Source organism: Sapajus apella, unplaced genomic scaffold (assembly GCF_009761245.1).
Source record: "Sapajus apella isolate SASKATOON/1434 unplaced genomic scaffold, GSC_monkey_1.0 scaffold45, whole genome shotgun sequence".
Lineage (NCBI taxonomy): Eukaryota > Metazoa > Chordata > Mammalia > Primates > Cebidae > Sapajus > Sapajus apella.
This window is the reverse complement of record NW_022436985.1, coordinates 2,829,240-2,849,545: the sequence shown is the minus strand read 5'-3', so window position 1 is coordinate 2,849,545 and position 20,306 is coordinate 2,829,240. Positions and strand designations below refer to the sequence as shown.

General features: G+C 37.1%; 1 protein-coding gene across 2 annotated transcripts in view; it reads right to left on the bottom strand.

The window, feature by feature from the left end:
• The window catches only part of UNC5C (unc-5 netrin receptor C), a 393,986-nt gene that overhangs the window by 55,413 nt on the left and 318,267 nt on the right, over nucleotides 1–20,306 (bottom strand). Inside the window, exons 7-8 of one of the 2 annotated variants that reach the window (XM_032239558.1) lie at nucleotides 20,048–20,212; nucleotides 1,411–1,467 (exon numbers count right to left, since the gene is read on the bottom strand). In XM_032239558.1, the coding sequence (XP_032095449.1) occupies nucleotides 1,411–1,467; nucleotides 20,048–20,212 (222 nt within the window). The remainder of the gene's footprint in view (nucleotides 1–1,410; nucleotides 1,468–20,047; nucleotides 20,213–20,306) is intronic. The other variant, XM_032239559.1, reaches the window with a different exon arrangement.

Below are 20,306 nucleotides of genomic sequence, written 5' to 3'. Positions count from 1 at the left end.
GTTAATGCCGATAACCTTCTCTAAGTCCAGGCTTTTGATACAGATGCAGTATTATCTCTGAGAACGCTGAGCTTCTCACGGTCCCCTGCCAGAGATTTACATTTGAGCTACTCATTACTAGAATAAAATATAGCTCTCCTGAGCACTAAGTAAGATAAAGGCCTGGTTCAGTGATCAGAAAGGTCAGGCTACCCCAGAAGGCAAATAAGCATTTGACCAACACAGTGTGTCAGTCAACTGAGGCCTTGCATCTGGAACAGAATTCCTATAAATGTTGCATGTTGCCTTGGTGGCATAGAACATGCTTTTATCCAGCTGGAAAAGGTGATAGAAGCTGATCATTAAAACAAACAAATCAAATGAAACCTTGTGAACCCCTTTGACATTTTTAAGACTCTGTTTTTAGTTTTCTGTGACCCATGAAAACATGTTCAGCAAAATTAATCAAAGCTGCTCCACTCATTGTAAAAGAGGTTGTTAAATTGGTGCTTCAGGTGGTCGAGAACAACCCAGAATTTTTTGGTCAATTTTATATACATGTGCATTTTTTGGGGAGAGGGAACTTTCAAATTTGTAGGTCTCATCACCTCCTGGAATGTAGGAACCACAGCGCTCTTCTAAGACTCACAGCCACGTGGTTTACATGGTGAAATAACTCATCATTTCATTTGCCTGTGGCTCACGAGACCACACTCTAACGTCACGGACTCTCATATATTAGCGGTGTAAATGAATTCTCTATTGGAAATTTCTCTATCTCTTTTAGCATTTTGTGTTTAAGCGTAATGTATCCAAAAGGATTTTGCTTTCTTTTAAAAATAATTTTCTTCCCCGAATTTTCAGAATATTCACTTTCCCATCAATCAAGTCAATATCAGCAGATTTTCTTCAGAAAACCAGTGATGTCCCAAATACTCTTGGTTGGGTGAGTGCTGCTTTCAAAGTGCTTACTTCACTTTTCTGCTGGTTTTTATTTCATGCACTGCTGCAGGATTCTGAACTCTGGTCAGAATATTATATCTAAATCCTTAATGTTTTACTTTACCAGGTCATAGTTACTTATTCGACATTCATGATTTCCAGCTCAACAGATCTGTCTTTTCTCTACCCTTTCCTTTTTAGTATTTGAACCCTGCCCTTTACTTATATCAGCATATTTCATGATACGTTTTGTCAGCTACTGGGACTCAAGCTTTGAATGGTAGACTGATAGATTTTAAAGCTGGCAGAGTCTTGAAATGACCCTTTCTTTTCTTCAGCAGCAAAAATCTAATTTATTTTTCATGTTAGAATATATTAGGCTCCTATTTCCTGTGTGCACATCTGTAATCCCAAGAAAGGTAAACTTGAACTAGGGGCAATAACATTAAATGATTATTCAGCAACATAAAATCCAAACATCGAACTTACAAGAAAATCCATATTCATTCTGGGTTCTCTGTTCAGTTGAAATGGGATAAATGAAACCTTTAAAAGAAAAAAAATGAAACAAAAATGGGAACAAAATCAAATTAATGAGGGAAACAAAATGGGAAGCATGAAAAATGGTTTAATTAAAAGGAAAAGAAACCTGTGGTCCTTTAAAATTCTGGTTTAGTACAGAATTATTATTTTGCATCTCATGTCTGCTCTGGAGCCTCACTAAGAATTAATAAGCAGGCAGATTGAATTTTAGAGCAAAAGCTGGTCTCGAGTCACTAACTTTGGAGTGCTTAAAGTCTTTCTTTTATAGAGCATAAACTCTAATGGATCTAATTTATTTCAGACATCAAGGGTCATTAGCATAAGGAAAATCTTTTTTCCTTACCCCTGCCATATGCTTTAATTCCCAGGACATATTCAGTAAGGCTCTAAACAGTTTTTATTTATTTATTTAATCATAACAGCTTGTGCTTGGTCTAAGAGAACTAAAGAAGACCTGTCATCACTGGTCAAAGGTTAAGTACCCATTTACTGAGCTGAGCTGAGACCACCTCTCCCCGCTCCATCTCAAATCACTTTTTGGATTTTCTGTTGTTTCTTGCCCCCTTCATTTAATAGGAATCCAATAGGTTTTGCCCAGGGACTGAACAGTTTGTCAGTGCAATGGAAACTGGATGCTTTTTATTTGAAATCATTAGAAAACCAATAGGGCCTAGAGGTTATAAGGTTATTTATTTTAGGGCTTCAGAGGAATGGTGTATATTGGGAAAAATAAAAACCTCCTCTCAATGGAAAGTGCAGAAATAGCATTAGCATTTTATTTCTCTTCCTGTTTAGTGTACTTGAAGATGGAAACTAACAATAACACAATATGGATAATGATAATAATGTGAAGTGGAATAAGACAGGAAAAAGTCATTAAAATATGTGCAACACAAACTTTTCAAAATGAAAAACCTATGGAAAGTTTTAAAGTATATCTTACAATGGGTACCCATGGTTCATCAAGATTTAATATACTGCTACATATGAATTAATCAAATGATCTACTACCATTTGGATTAATCAAATGAAGATGACTAGTAAGCATGTGAATTAAACCTTTCTAGTAATATTCAAGGACAAAAATAGAGGAAAACTGTAAGAATCACAATTAATTGTTTCAAAATGAAAGGTCTATAAAGCTGTAATACTAAAAGTAACTCTAAATCGTGCTTCAGGTAGCACTTCCGTAGTTTACAGAACACTCTGTTCTTACAACACTCAGCTATTTACCTATTTGGGGGAACTAATTCTGGAGAAACATGCAGTGTTACCTTAATGAAAGAGAGCTTTGCTGTGGCACGGCAGGTTTGCTCTGAATTAATTTTTAATGCTTTATTTTAGAGCAATGATTGCAACCTCCTACTCAGTTTTATAAATATTATATTCCTTATTCCAGTTGTCTGAGTCCATGTATTAGGTTTGATTTTCATTTTTAAACACCTCTGTCTGGTAATAAAATTTTTCGATTTGTATTCTGTGAACTCAATAAAAGGACATCTGGGACATACACAGGTTCTATTTTCAAAACCCAAAGACTTAACACAAAACAAGTAGAGATCAGATCACAATGCCATCCTCTTGGATGTCATGATGTTAAATAGAGGAATGTCAAAAGACTTATTTTTGCAGGTAAGAGGGCAAGGAAATGAGTATAAAAGGCATATTTAGAAATGCTATGATGCTCATCCTGAAACTTTTGGTAACAATCAGCCTGGCAGCCTGGCAGCCTGGCAGCCTGGCATGGTGACTCATGTCTATAATCCCAACACGTTGGGAGGCTGAGGCACCTTTATTGCCTAAGCTCATCAGTATGAGACCAGTCTGGGCAACATGGTGAAAGCCTATCTCTACCAAAAATACAAAAAATTAGCCAGGCTTGGTGGTGCGTGCCTATTATTGCAGCTACTTGGTGGGCGAGGGGTAGGGCTGAGATGGGAGAATCACTTGAGACCAGGAGGTGGAGGTTGCAGTGGGTAGAGATCGTGCCACTGCACTCCAGCCTGGGCGACAGAACAAGACTCCATCTCAAAAAAAATAAAAAAAAAAAGAGAAAGAAAAAAAAAAGAAAAGAATCAGCGTGGGCCTGCTTGAATATGCAGAAGAGCTGCATCTTACAAAAGGAAAAGCCTATCTCTGGCTAGATATCATGTGGTCTGAATTTTTTCCCTATAAAGCAGTTCTGAGTTTTGTTTATCCCTGCTTCGCACCAGAATCCCTGTTCATAACAGGCAGACCAATAATAAGGAATATATAATATTGATTTGAAAGTCAACTTTCACAAATTATGTAGATTTGAACTATTCAGTAAATGTTTTTGTGCCTTATGGTATTTATCTGAAACTTCAATTTCATTCCAGGTACAGAATTGGAATTCATTCATTCATCATCCATTTAGCAAATACTCTTGAACCCTATTATATTGTGAGTTCTGTTGTAGATATGGGGATGCTGTTCTGTTTTTACTCAAGTTTAACAGAAAAGAAGCAAGTAAACAAAATAATAAGATCATTTCAAATAATGAAAATGTTCTTTTAAAAATAAACCAGGCTGGGCGAAATGGCTCAAACCTGTAATCCCAGCACTTTGGGAGGCCGAGGCAGGCTGATCATGAGGTCAGGAGTTTGAGACCAGCCTGACCAACATGGTAAAACCCCGGCTCTACTAAAAATACAAAAATTAGCCAGGTATAGTGCTGTGTGGCTGTAATCCCAGCTACTCGGGAGACTGAGGCAGGAGAATCACTTGAACCTGGGAGGTGGAGGTTGTAGTGAGCCAAGAGAGCAGCATTGCACTCCAACCTAGGTGACAGAGTGAGACTCCATCTCAAGAAATAAACAAACAAACTAAAAGAATGTAATGTGATTGAAGATGTCAGGATGGCCAACTTAGGGAATTAGGAAAAAAAATTTTTTTTAAATTGAGATGAAATTTGAACTGGAGCTTGAAAAAAAGAAGGAATCTTCCAAGTGAAGTTCAGAAGGCAACTGTTTGATGAGAAAGGACAATAAATACAAAAGTCCTGACAGAAAGACAGAGTGAGGGTGGGGGAGTGAGAAAGGAAAGGGAGGAAGTGGGGCACGAGGATAGGCAGCACCAGGTCATGTGATGACGGAACAGGCTAAAGAGGCTCCCTCTGTCACTCAGGCTGGAGTGCAGTGGCTCACTGCAACCTCTGTCTCCTGGATTCAAGCAATTCTCCTGCCTCAGCCTCCCGAGTGGCTGGGATTACAGAATAAGTACCACCACGTCCAGTTAATTTTGGTATTTTTATACAGACAGGGTTTTGCCATGTTGGTCTTGAAATCCTGGGCTCAAAGTATCCGCCCACTTCGGCCTCCTACAATGCTGGGATTACAGGCTGGAGTCACTGTGCCTGGCCCTCCACAATGGGTTTTAATTTTATCCTAAGTGAAATGCAAAACCTGTGATGAAAAGTAATTTTGAAAAAAATTACTTTGGTTTCTATGAACACGGATTTACAAATGGAGCAAAGTGATAGACTTCTATAACACATGGCTTGGGAGATATCTGTCAATAGGTGTATCGGTATAACTGATGAAGCGTTTGCATTTGAGAAAGAACTTAAAGAAAATATTTAAAAATATTATAGTCTCACTATATATACAATATTAAAATATTTAATATTAAAATATTTTAAAATATATTTTTTAAAAATCTCACTTTAATTATTCCTCACAGGCAATTAGATCCAATCTAGCCAAACTCTTATTTTCCTACATGGGAAATTTAAAACAGACCAGTATTAAGTGTACCCACCAAAGGTTTGACACTCCAATTTACTCTGTTATGGAAACACTGATAAAGAGTTTTGGAAGGCATCCCTGTAAAACTTTTTCCAACATTTTTAAAACACTTCTACAGCTACAGAGTAAAACATCACTTAGGAGGCTGGGTATCAGAGAAGGAGGAGATTGCTGTTCCATCCCCTAAAGGAGGGGAACACAGAATCACTTTCTGGTGTTTGTTTTCATGCTTCTCCATCTGATCCGCTCTCACGGAACAACGGGGAACATTTTCTTCAGCTAATGAGGTGACCCTGCTGAGAGTTGTCCTAGCAATAATAAAAAATAACATCTCCAGCAGAACATAGTGCAAAATAATTGTTTTTTGTGTTGCTACAGACAGCCTGGTTCAAAAGTTAGGGACTTCAGTTAACTTTCCTGCTACTTGAAAGTAAGGTGGACTAAAAATAGCTCCAGGCCATGGGCTAGCACATTGCTTTTGCAGTCTCATGAACTTCAGCTTGAAGCCTAGCTCTGCCACTTAGCTGGGAGAGCTTGGCCAACTACTTCACTTTTCTAAGCATCAGTTTTCTAATCTGTGTAAGGGATATGAGTAGTTTCTCTAGAGCTGTGGAAAGGATAAATGAGATTTGTAAGGTGCTGGTATGTCACCAGCCATCAATAAACGGCCAAGAATGACATTGATATAATCATGATGCACGTTACTAAGGTACACTAGGATGCTGGGTTCTTAAGGGATTTTATTTGTAGAGTCAACATAGCCTATTACCTAATGAGTGATCTTAGGAAACTCGTTTGTTTCCCCAGTTATTACACAGACAAGGAGCCCAGTTTTTAACAGAAGCTGTATGCAATGATCGTGTCTAAGGATTCTTTCACTCTCTTTATGTAAAGAGGCTTATGCCTGGCCTTTGTGGCTTCTGGCAAAAGACATGGTTGTGTGTTTCCAAAGCACATTTTCAAGGCCAGAGTGCAAATTGATGCTAAAAAGGTATCTCAACCAAGAGTGGTGCCATTTCTCAAGAGGGTGTTTGGAAACGAAATGGGAATGGTGTTTTTTGGTTGTCACAAGGATTAAGGGGTTGTCTTATGGTATTTGGTGAGTAAAGGCCAAAGATATGGAATGTCCTGCAATGAAAGAAACAATTTTGCCATGAAAGTATGGCTCAGAACAAAATCCACTTCCCTTGAAAACAATGTTCAAAATCACCTCTCTTAGACTGAGAAGGGAAGAACAGGCATGGCGCTGAGGGAACGGTATGAGGCTTGTTACCACCGGGTACAGCACGGCCTCAGCAACTGCTTTTTCAAAACAATGCTTTTTCAAGGGAAACTGCTTATAAACTACATCCACTTTTTAAAACATTGTATTTATTTATTTGAGACAGGGTCATGCTGTGTCACGCACGCTGGAGTGCAGTGGCGTGATGAGAGCTCACTGCAGCCTCGATTTCCTGGGCTCAAGCAATCCTCTCACCTCAGCCTCCCAAGTAGCTGGGGCCACAGATCTTCACCACCACACCCCGGCTATTTTAATATTTTGTAAAAATTGGGTCTCTTTATGTTGCCCAGGCTGGTTTCCAACTCCTGGGCTTAAGCTATCCTTCCACCTTGGCTTCCCAAAGTGCTGGGATTATAGGTATGAGCCATTTCACCTAGCTGTAATTTGTATTTTTAAAGGAAATTTATTTTAAAGACAAGATTTTCCTGACCTGCAGGAACAGGGACTAAAGGAAATTCAAGTCGGAGAAAACCTTTAAGTGAAGGAAAAATATTGGAAAACTGGAGCAAGAGCAGGCTGTGTCTTAAATAGGTCGTGCAATGCTCCTTTTACTTGAAGGCCATCTCAGAATTGCTCCAAACATCATCTCAAGAGATTATCTCATTAGACCTTTTTCATATGAAGATACCGATCCTCGAAGGTGAGAAAGGATGTTTGCAAAGTTGCCCCAAGTGTTGAAATTCACTCAACTAAAATTTGGGTCAGTAACGCTGACAATGTGTAATTTTACACTGTCCAGGTCTGGGTGGCACTGTTCGTATTTGTGTTTACTGTAAATTTGGATTGATCATAGAACCATATTCTGACTGCAGTTAGTAAAGTGACTTAGGGAACAAATGGCTTTTTTCTAATTTGCACAAGGTCATCATTTAGACTATGGGTGGGGTCGCCCAAACTTTTTAGTGATGTCCAACCACTGTAAAGATCGGAGCCTTGTCCAAGTATTGAAAAAAAGAAAAAGAGCAAGAGAGCTTTCCTTAGCGTTTACATTGAAGGAAGCAACATCAAATTATCCCTAGATGCACAGCTAAGACCCAGTACTGAACAACAATGTGCCTAAATGTAGCCTATTTGGTGGGTTTTTATTTGAGAATCTCAAGAGTAACGCCAGAAACCAAATGTAAATCTTCATTTCCCCAATAAGCAGCAACTACTTTTATTTTTCTAGCCTTTTAGAATTTTTTCTTTACATGCAATATGGATGACAGCAAAAAATGATCATGCTTTTATTACATTTTAAATAATGCAACTGCTTTTATGCCATAATACTTTTATAGAAAAAAATTATCAAGGAAATATTCTGATATGAGAAATGTCATAACTTCTGAACATCATTAACCAGATTTAAATCCTCAAAACCAAGTCTACATTGTCGTGAATCTGCAAACTCCTAGGCTGGTGGAGTGAAAATAGGTCATTGATTGGAATTTCCTAATTTAACCCTTTGAGCATAGAGTGGTAAAGGGATTTGTCTAACATAAGGCTGGTGAAACAGCCGAGACAGGATTGGGTCTCAGCCCTCAGGCTACACCTCCACAGTCCTTCTAAGTACTATGTGAGCAATAATTAGTAGAATCTAATGAGGAGAGACAGGGAAATAACAGAAGAGGGTTTGGTAGGCACCTGGCTTAATTTGTAATTCAGTGACTGAATGAGATAACCCAGCTGATTTGGATTGTAAAATCTCTCTCCATTTGAAATATTATCATTTATAGTCATGAAATTTATAAAGCTAAAATGGCATAGATAGGTTGTCTTCCTTAAATAAAACAACTTCCGAACAGTGTCTTCTGTTTCAAGTGTGGGGCAAGCAAAGAGGTGTACCAAACCTTGGCATTTCCACTCTAATGTAACTGGAGACCTTTGCTACAATGACGTGTTTGTTAACGCATGATCATCACATTGCATTTGGCATAAAACCCCATGATAAGTAAATAAAGGAGAAACATTTCCCTCAAAAATGATGCCATGTGGAAAAAATAAATATTAATAATTGGAGGAGCTCTACACATTAGAAGAAAATCCCATTTCTTAAATACTTCAAATTCTGGGATACATGTACAGAATGTGCAGGTTTGTTACACAGGTATACATGTTCCATGGTGGTTTGCTGTATCCATCAACCCATCATCTACATTAGGTATTTCTCCTGATGCTATCCCTAGCCCCCCAACCCCCTGACAGGCCCAGGTGTATAATGTTCCCCTCCCCATGTCTATGTGTTCTCATTGTTCAACTCCCACTTATGAGTGAGAACATGTAGTGTTTGTTTTTCTGTTCCTGTGGTAGTTTGCTGAGAATGATGGTTTCCAGCTTTATTCATGTCCCTGAAAAGGACATAAACTCATCCTTTTTTATAGCTGCATGGTGTATATGTGCCACATTTTCTATATCCAGATTAGCATTGATGGACATTTGGGTTGGTTCCAAGTTTTTGCTGTTGTGAGTAGTGCTGCAATAACACACATGTGTATGTGTCTCTACAGAATTATTTACAATCCTTTGGGTACATACGCAGTAATGGAATTGCTGGGTCAAATGGTATTTCTGGTTCTAGATCCTTGAGGAATCACCACACTGTCTTCCCACAATGGTTGAACTGATTTATACTCCCACCAACAGTGTAAAAGCATTTCTATTTCTCCACATCCTCTCCTGTAACTGTTGTTTCCTGACTTTTTAATGATCACCATTCTAACTGGCATGAGATGGTACCTCATTGTGGTTTTGATTTGCATTTCTCTAATGACCAGTGAGGATGAGCTTTTTTTCATGTTTGTTGGCCACATAAACGTCTCTTTTTGAGAAGCGTCTGTTTATATCCTTTGCCCACTTTTTGTTTGGGGTTGTTTGCTTTTTCTTGTATATTTGTTTAAGTTCCTTGTAGATTCTGGATATAGCCCTTTGTCAAATGGATAGATTGTAAAAATGTTCTCCCATTCTGTAGGTAGCCTGTTTACTCCGATGATAGTTTCTTTTGCTGTGCAGAAGCTCTTTAGTTTAATTAGATCCCATTTGTCAGTTTTGGCTTTTGTTGCCATTGCTTTTGGTGTTTTAGTGATGAAGTCTTTGCCTATGCCTATGTCCTGAATGGTATTGCGTAGGTTTTCTTCTAGGGTTTTTATGGTTTTACGTCTTATGTTTAAGTCTTTAATCCACCTGGAGTTAATTTTTGTATAAGGCGTAAGGAAGGGGTCCAGTTTCAGTTTTCTGTCTATGGCTAGCCAGTTTTTCCAACACCATTTATTAAATAGGGAATCTTTTCCCCATTTTAAAGCAGTAACAGCTGACAACCACTTGCTTCTGGCATCCAAGATGCTGCACGAGAACAGGCTTAAAAATGAGACAGATCTGCCTTTATACATTGGCTCTAGCATTCATCTGTGGGTGTTAAAAAGGCTGTTTCAATTATATGCCTCAGTTTCTTCTTTGCAAAACAGAACTATCATTAGGGGATTAACAAAAGTTTTGCTTGTGAGGCTCTTTTTTCTACCTTTTTAGTATTAATTAAATTGAATTCAATTCAATTTTGTCTTAACTAGACTTTGTTTTCAAAGCCTGTATGTAGGTGTCTGGGCATTAAAACCCTATCCTTACATTAGTATCAGATACTTGGCCAAAAGGGAGACAGAGTTTTAGAAGGTGTTGTGCTTGCCTTTGAGGTTTACTCATTACATTTCAATATGGGGCTGCTTCTATGACCTTAATACATGTAAATCGATTTTAGGATACTGTGGGGATTAAGCACAATAGAAGATGGATTCATATCTTATGGGGGTGGTTGGTATGCAGGTCATGCATATGACACACTCAATGTCACTTATAAAAGCATTAAGCATATTCTATAAACGTAGCTATTTTTAAGTCACAAAGATCTTGGTTAGTTTTAGTGATACTTATCTACTCTAAGCCCACTAGGCTACTTCGTAAGATTTTTTCCTCATTTTCTGACCCTATCCTTAGAAGAATCCCCTCTCCTTGACCCGGGTCCTTGGTCTTCCTTTTCGCCAGTGACTTTACATTAAGCCAAAACATGGGTGACTTTTTTCACCCCTGTTACATTTCTTCTGATGCAAATATTCTTATTAAAACCTCGAGGGCCATTCAAAATAAACATGTCCAGATTTTCTTTTATCCTTTAAAGTCAGCTCTTATCTAGCAAACCCATCAGGGCTGCACTAATGATGTCAAAGGTCAGCTCTGTCAAAGACACCCAGGGTCATTTATTATAATTTACCACTCTTCTGAGGGCTTATTTATTGATAGGGCTTAAGGAACTCCATATAAATGAATACATAAATCCTAGGACATGACAACAACAATTAAAAAGGACATTTGCTTATCACTGATGTCAGTTGTCTAAATTGCCATGGTAATTTACTGCTGCAGCCTGCAGAGGACAGTGGCCACGCCTCACTAAGCTAGTCCATAGCCCTGTTCCTTAAGGTGACCAACCACACACTTCTGAAAATGAATAGTAGATAATTAACATCCCAGGGATGTAAATATCTTATCTCATGATTCACAGTAGATGAAGCATAAATGCCTGAAATTTAAACTCAGCTCACTAAAATCAAACACACATCAGCTACTCAAGTGTTTTTAAATGCTGGACTCTATCCCCATCAATGCTTCTTAGAAAATAACAAATTATAGCTCCAAAAGCAGCACTATCAAGGGTCCTTCCATGGTAGTAAAGACACCTGATAGAAAAAGTGAAATGATGAGGAGTCCTGATATAAGGTGGCTGACTTCTAGAATATATGACCCTATCAGCTAGATTTTTAGGAAGAAGAAAATTGAGCTTGCAGCCCTGGGCCTGCACCCCTGTGATCTGGAAGGAGTCCATGCTTTGCTCTAGTTGCTGGCATGGTGGCACCTTTCTTGATCCCCTCAGAGTTCTCTTTCTACCTAGAATCTGAAGACCTTGCATTTGTCTTCCAACCTGTGTGGTGCTCCATAGGTGTTCATTAGGCTTCTGTGGGCTAAAGTTTCTAACCACATCCCTGCTTTCAAAACCAGGAAAATGTTTTACTAGAAAGGAAAAAAGCAAAAGCAACCCACACTTAACTATACCGGAGACTGTGTTGGGCAGGCAGGCCATGTACAGAATATTTGCCATCTGGGACACTACACATATCAAGAACTACACAAACACAGCTATGAAATCAACTTCTTCCAACTATAGATAAAAGCACTCACTGTCTACCACTCACAATTATGCTTTCCTATCAAACTGCTGTGTTGCAAGAATTTTACTGGGAACTGACTAGCACCTTCTCAGATGCCTACCATGAGCAGTTATAAACATATAATTCTAAAATCAAGTAATGACTATTTGTAAGGTAAATTACTTCCTCACAATAAATCCACCTGGGATTCTGAGGGCCCTGGTATGCAGTGTGTCCACACCGCAAGTTACACATGCAGAACTCTGCCGCTTCCTCTGCACTTCTGAGAATTAATAGAAGAGCTGTGTGACATGTAAATTTTTTAATGAGTTGAAAGTGCTAACTTTGCAGAATGCCTAACATTTTAATTTCCCAAAGTCAGGAAGTTCACTGATGCAGACACAATTCCAGGCAGTCTTGTTAGTAAATGCAATTTTAAATTTGTCTACTGTGGCATAAACTGTCTTCAGCAAGAAGGGGTAATTCTAAGTTCAGATTTGAACTGTCACAAATACCTATGAGAAACTCCAAACTTACAATGGGACTAAAAACTAAAATCTATAGGAATAGTTGCATAACTTAATAATCTAATCTAGTATATTGATAAATATATATAAATCACCATTTCTGGACCAGGATATATAGAGTATTTGAATTGCTATTTTCAAAAGGAAGAAGTAAGCAAGGATTAAACTTTTAATATTATATGCCATCCCTGACAAATAGATCTTACTAAAAATTCATTATAAAGATTATGAAAGTTAAAAGTTATCAGGTCTTAGTAATACAATTTTGTATTTTAACTTAAAACGTAAATATGATTATTGTCTTAGCTTTTTTTTTTTTTTTTTTTTGAGATGGAGCCTTGCTCTGTCGCCTAGGCTGGAGTGCAGTGGCGTGATCTCCGCTCACTGCAACCTCTGCCCACTGGGTTCAAATGATTCTTCTGCCTCAGCCTCCTGAGTAGCTGGGATTACAGATGCCTGCCACCACATCTGGCTAATTTTTCTATTTTTAGTAGAGATAGGGTTTCACTATCTTGGCCAGGCTGGTCTTGAACTGCCAACCTCAGGTGAACTGCCCACCTCAGCCTCCCAAAGTGCTGGGACTACAGGCATGAGCCATTGCACCCAACCCTGGAGATTTAAGTGCTTTCTGCTTCTTCTGTATCTCTCTGTGTGTCCTGTCCTCTGTCTGTCTGTCTGTGTCTGTCTGTCTGTCTGTCTCTTTCTCTCTCTCTCTTTCTCTCTCTCTCTCTCGGCATAAGCATTTAATGTAAAGCCTATTTCAAAAATATATTGTAAAGTGTGTGAGGGGGTGGCTACTTTCACATCAGTTTAGGGATGACATAAAGAAACCTAAATATTTAATGTGCAGACAGTACAATTGGCCTTCCAATACTGATTCTGAAAGTAAAAGCTGATTTTGTTATTAATTTTTTTTAGATCAGACATATGTTTTCAGTTATTTTCAACAGTGACAAACATGCCAAGTCACTTATGTTTCTTACTCAATGCAATCCATGTCATTTAGTATACCAAAGAACTCCACTTTTTAAAATGTTGATTTGAAAAAAAAAAAATGTGCTTATAAAGCCCAAATGTCCAAGTTATTTCTGGGACCTTAAGTGATTCTGATAGCTTCTAATTACCCTTCAGTAATGCATTCTAGTGAAATAACACTGATTTCTTACAGGTCTTAATTTCAAGGCACCAAGGCATTGTCCCACTATAGGAACTACTTTTTTGGGCCAGTGAGGCTTTATCCAGTGTAATACATATATATTATATGTTATACAGCACTTACAATATGATCTGCTATGTATAAGTGGTATAAAAATTTAGAAGAGCTTCTGAAATTGTTTACAGACCATGATCTTATTTCACAAATGAAATTACACAGTGTCACATAATGAATCCAACTTATCAAACAGTCTGAGAATTTAAATTACGATTGCAAGACAGAGTGATATGTATAGGATAAGCAACTGGGAAATAACAAAAAACTGTAATTCAGTTCCAAATCCCCACGTCTTCAAAATACTTGGTTTACTGGCTGTAAGTAACTATTGAACACTAGGGTTTTATACAACTAGGTTTTATACAAGTATTTCATGCAAATACTTTTTCGGTAATCTAATTTGTATCAATGTGAGCAGTCTGTGACACTGCTATATCTTAAATCCACAGACCCATGTTTCCAAGACCATGCGATGGCCCAGCCTCAACAGTTCTTTAAAAATGTCATTTATTATTATAAATATAATGGAATACTAAGCATAATGTATAGAATAGAAAGCATATAGAAAAAGAAAAAAAATTACTTGCAATCTCAGTAGCCCAGAAAATTTATAAATCTCATCCATCTTTTACTAAGCATATCTTTATGCAGTTATCACCAAATGCATATATAAATCCATATTCTGCTTTTGCATGTTAAACCCTCATAAATATTTTTGTGGCTATATGATGTTCCATTTAATGGAGGTATCATGTGTTCCTTAACCATTATCCTAATATTATAATTTTGGGTTTTGCATTTTTTACAATGACAAAGAATACAGACATATGTGACATACAGATGTTCCTCAGTATCTGAATAGGACTGATTCCAGAACTTCTCTCCCCGTACCGAAACCAAAATTGGAGATTGCTCAAGTCCCTTATGTAAAATAGCATAGTAATTGCATGTAACTATGCACATCCGCATGTATACTTTAAGCCATCTCTAGATTGGTTATAATACCAATACAAATTAAATGTTCTGTAAATTGTATTACTATATTTTAAAATTTATTTTTAATTGTTGTATGATTTTTAAAAATATTTTTGATCTGCACTTGGTTGAATCCAGAGATGTGCAACCCACTGATACAGAGGGCTCACTATACATATTTTTAGATATTCATACTAATTACTTAAAATTTATTCATTCAAGTAGAGTTATTAGGTCAAAGGGTACGATAACTTCAAAACTCTTGACATATAGTGTCAAATTGCTTCCCCATGAAAACTTTTATTCTATTAGCAAAATACAAAAGTTTACACTTAACTACACATTTGCTTAACATTAAATTCATTAGTTTTATAAGTAGCCTTCAAAGCCTTTTCATGAAAAATTTCAATTGGTGTTAAATTTGAGGAAAGACATAAATTTCTAAGATGTCTAATCCAAACATTAACAAACTTGTAAACAATTTAGAAAACTTATAATTTTTCAGTTGAAAATTAAACATTCTAAAAACTATAAAGCCCATAATAAACAAAACTCTATATTCAAACAATAGGCCAAAAATGACCTCTAACACATATTACTTAGGCATAATGGGAAATGGAATTGAATAAAGAATAGCCCAATCAGATAGTAAAAGCCATTAATTGGACATGGTAAAATAAACACTGAACAATAGTGTAAGTTCCATTTTTAAACTTTCAATCTTTCCTATAATTATGAAGTATTTCACTTATAAATAGAATAAAACTGAGTTTTTGGCTATAATTTTGGATTTCCTTTTACAGGTGAGTTTAATTCATTTACATTATGATCCCTGATATATGTAGCTTTATTTCCACCATTTCATTTACTGTTTTCATTTACTATGGCTTTTCTTTTGCCAATTTCCTACCCTTAAAATTTTTATTTTGAATTTATACATTTAATTTTTATGTTTGTACTGTCTTCACATTTTTTTTTTTTTTTTTTTTGAGACCGAGTTTCGCTCTTGTTACCCAGGCTGGAGTGCAATGGCGCGATCTCGGCTCACCACAACCTCCGCCTCCTGGGTTCAGGCAATTCTCCTGCCTCAGCCTCCTGAGTAGCTGGGATTACAGGCACGCGCCACCATGCCCAGCTAATTTTTTGTATTTTTAGTAGAGACAGGGTTTCACCATGTTGACCAGGATGGTCTCGATCTCTTGACCTCGTGATCCACCCGCCTCAGCCTCCCAAAGTGCTGGGATTACAGGCGTGAGCCACCGCGCCCGGCCTGTCTTCACATTTTAACTACAGCAGTGAAATCAGTGACATCTAACGTAAATAGTGTTACTATTCTTTTCTGAGCACATATGGAAAACGGAAATTTTTAATTTAGTTTGCACCTTCCCATATTCCATGTTAATGTTGTCTACCATTTAGCTCCATCTTATTTTCAACGCTCCTCCGTTGGTCTCGTCTTATTTTAAAGAACCAATTGTTCTTTAAATTGAAGAAAAAAATAATTTTTCATTTTCAGTAGTTTACTCAGTAAGGTTTATGCGTAGTAAATCCTCTTTATCTTGATTATCTGAAAATCTTTTAAATTTTGCTTTTATGCTGTAAATGTTGGATTTTGTCATTCTATCCTCCATGAGTTTTAGCCTCCCTTTTACATATTCACTTGCTCACATATTCAGAAAACTTCCCTGTATCGTGGGAAGTTTCTTACAATCTATATTCCAGTTTACTAATTTTCTCTTCAGCTTTTCTTTTTTTTTTTTTTTTTTTGAGACAGAGTATCACTCGTCACCCAGGCTTGAGTGCAATGGCATAATCTCCACTCACTACAACCTGTGCATCCTGGGTTCAAGTGATTCTCCAGCCTCAGCCTCCCGAGTAGCTGGAATTACAGGTGCCCGCCACCACACCTGGCTAATTTTTATATTTTTAGTAGAGACGGGGTTTCAACCATGTTGGTCAGGCTGGTCTAGAACTCCTGACCTCAGGTGATCTGCCCACCTCGGCCTCCCAAAGTGCTGGGATTACAGGCGTGAGCTGCTGTGCCCAGCCTCTCTTCAGCTTTATCCAATCTGATTTTTCATCTTCCAACGAGTTTTAAATTTCAATCATTAGGCCTTCTTCTCTAGACATTCCATTTGTTTGTTTCTCCAAGTCTGTCTTTTAAACAATATTCTGTTATTTCATTTGTGCTTATATTCCTTGTAACAATATAAGGCATAAATGTTTGTTTTTACGTTTACTTTTAGTTTCCTTCAGATTGCTCTATGAGTTCATGTTAGTAGAATGCTAACTCATTTATTATTGCTGACTTTCCCTTACAAGTTTACTACTTTCATGAGTGATGGGAAACTTTGTATTGTAAGCTTATGGACAAGCCTGCCCTATTTTTGTCATAGACTAATGAACTCACATTATGGAAGGAAACCTAGAGAATAGTGTTTGCTCTGCTGGTGTCCTAGAAGCTTATACATCTTTTGTGTTTTGCTTCCATCACAGTATCTCAGATTCCATACCAGAGCTGGGTGAGGTTATAGTTTTACTACAGGTTTTATTTAAATGAAGTCTTCATTTCCCTTTCCTACCATGACTTTTCCTATGTCTTCTCTGGGCTGGTGGGCAAAAATATTCTAGTTGTTGCTTGTGATGTAGGTCAGCCACTTGTGAGTTTCAGCTTTCTTTAGGGTTCCTACTCCCAAGTCTAGGTCTCACAAAGCCAGGACTTCTGCCCCTGTGCCAAAACGGAAACCCTGACTTCCAGTCCCTAGAACCTATGTCCATGTCCAATCCCCATCCTGGTTATTTTGGTTTTCACTCACACAGTTACCTCTCTAGCTTGGAGTTACAGCTTCGTTTGTGGCATTTGAGGATTTCTCTATCTTCTTTATTTTGGACCTCTTTTAATCCCTCTTTCTGCATGCACATGTATGTCTCTATAAAGTCTGCAACATTTTATCTAACATTTCAACATATTTTCAATCAAAGGTGTTTGTATTACGTGCTTAATGGAGAAATGTATCTGAATTTGTTTTGAACAAATAAATAAACATCAACAGTAATATTATCTATATATTTCTCATTGTATTCCTCTAAGTACCAACTTAGTTTTTGAAAAAATATTGTACTACACTATCTAGGTAACTCTGAATCCTACTCAAATCCATTATGAACTCTGGATTTCTCCTATCTAGCAGTATACCTACATTTATGTCAGAATTATTTGTATACAATTTTGAATAGATTCAGAGGTTGTAGTTCTTAGCTGGTTTACTGAAAGTAGACTAGCTTTATTTTGAGATAACATTGCAATATAATCGGAGGACTATTTATTAATGCATTCCAGACACTAATTCTCCCAAAGGAAATAAGTATGAAATAATTCTAATTGCTGACGGCAATTTTCTGTCTACCTTTTCTCTTCCCATTCTTTTTCTTAACATTGACCTTGTCCCTCTCGCAAACTTTGCAGTTTCGCTATTAGAAGCCTTTGTTTTCCAAAGTAATGGCCAAACAGTATAATTTCTTTGCAAGACTTTGGCAGTAATACTGTCCCAGAAATACCAAGCTAACTGGTAAACAGAAACTATAGCTTTCACTGTAAAATACTATAATTACACAGTGCAAAATATCTCTGGTTTTTATCACTGAGGAAATCAATAGTGGTCTAGACTACAATTCTCTGTTGGACTAGAGTAGATACAGGAAAACAGATGAAAGAGTTTATTGACTTAGTAGGGATTGTTACTATAGCAAATCAAGGCTGCAGAAATAAATAGCTTTTAAATGAAATGGTTTTAACCCAAACAGCAAAATGTTTCCATTAAACAAGTGACGTGATGAAACAAATAAATAAAAACAAACACAAAACTAACAAAACCCTCCTGTAGCCTCATTCCTCTTCCCTGTCTGTACACACACACAACACACCCTTCAGGCCGTCATTACTGGCAAATATCTAATCAAAAGGAAAACATTCTATGAATGCTGTAAGAAATGATCTAGAAGCTAAGGGGTTGCTATGTCATGAAAGTCTTAGTTTGAATATGTCATGTTTGTATTTGTCATAATTTAAAATGTGTCATTTTTCTATTACTAATAAAAGGTTCTGTCTTGTGGCATTGCATTCTTCATTAGACAGGTTGTTCTGAGGATTTCTAACTATGTGCAATAGAAGCAGTAGGTATTAAATCTCCCAAGATTGAAATAGTATATTGAGAGAGAATGTGAAAGACAAAGAGGAAAAACTCCAAATATTGCTACTTTGCAATCACACGAATCAGTTTGTTCTACAGAAAAGGAAAAATACCAAGTGATAAAAATGTTAAAAAGACTAACTTGTATGTGGTATGTTGTTATTTTCATCCTCAACTCAAACTCTGTACCTCTGGATAAATGATTAGCAAAACCGATTTTCATTCATGCATTTCTGGTGCAAACTTGTGAGATTCACAGTGGCAAGCCCCACATCACTACCAGGAGCTGTACTTTGTACACGCGGCAGTAGCCCGTTCTTGAAGAATGCAATGTGCCCTGAACATAAAAATAAGAGGCCTATTGGATTTTTATTCTGTGTGAGCAACATAATTATTTATTTGTATTTTAAGTAAGATTTCTTTTTAAAGGTTCCTGTGTGTATAGACTCTGAAAAGTCAACAGAATTTTCTAAGTGTGGTAAAAACAAAATATTTTATACTTAAATAACAAATATAAATACCTTTGCACAAATACCTTCAGCTGCTCATATTCTGCTAGCAATGTGTAATGTGTTATGAGAAATGTCAACACTAGACCACCATTAGTTCAGCTCCAAAGATAGCACATTGTTTGATCCGTTAATCTGAATAAGTATGATTTCAGAATAATTCTTAATACCTCAATTTATGGTCATAAAAAGAGATGGTAAATTGTGTACATCCAAGGGCTCCTCAATAAAGGGGCAAGAGTTTGCAAGTATGGAAATCAAATTACCACCTAATTAACAAAATCTAAGGAACAAAGACATGAAAAATGGAGAATATCTAGCTTGTAGCACCCGTTACATTCCTGAGCCAATCTTCTACACTTATTTTAAAAATTTATGCTTTATTAATATTTATTTCCTTTAAATAAACTAAATCATACCCACATTATGATTTCTAATACAAACCCAGAATTTTCAAGAGTTTGTGAAGATGTTCTCATTAAACATTTGTTCTAAGTTAGTAAATCTACCTCCAGACATGTTTGTTATTTTTACATATATTTTATATTCCATGGACATTTTGGTTAGGTACCTGCCATGAATTAAGAATAAACAGCTTACATTTTAGAAGTCTTGTATTGACCCTATGAGGAATTCAGAGTGCCCTTTTGTGCTTTCTGATAAAACTAAGTAATGATTCCCCTCCATATAAGTAATTGAATCACCCCTTGCTCATGAAAAAGCAATACCGGATGCTATCTGTTAAGTGGACATAGTTACTATTCATTCCGGTTCCTGGAAAATTAGCTGTTTCCAATTTTGAGAGCAAGCTAGAATACTGCTATATTATTGCTTTTTTTTTTTTTGTGGTTGTTCAAATAATTCTTTATTTCTAATGTTCCCTTAAAAAAATCCAAATGGTTCCATCTCCACCCCCCTCAGTGTCTGCAATTTGCTTAAATTGACTTACTCTGCATGCAAAGTCCATCAGTGCAGTTCTTGGATTGCAAGACCAGGCCGTCACAGTCCTTGCCTCCATTCTTGGGGGCTGGTGCAGTACACTCCCTCCTGCGCCAGTGGGTACACTCAGTTCCACAAGTAGACCACTTGCTCCATGATGTCCACCTGCCATCCACTGCCATGAAAAAATGCACCAGCAGGTCAGAGGGAGAGGCAGCTGCTTAAGGGATGGAGCAGAGCTCAAGTATAATACAACAAACAAAACAAGA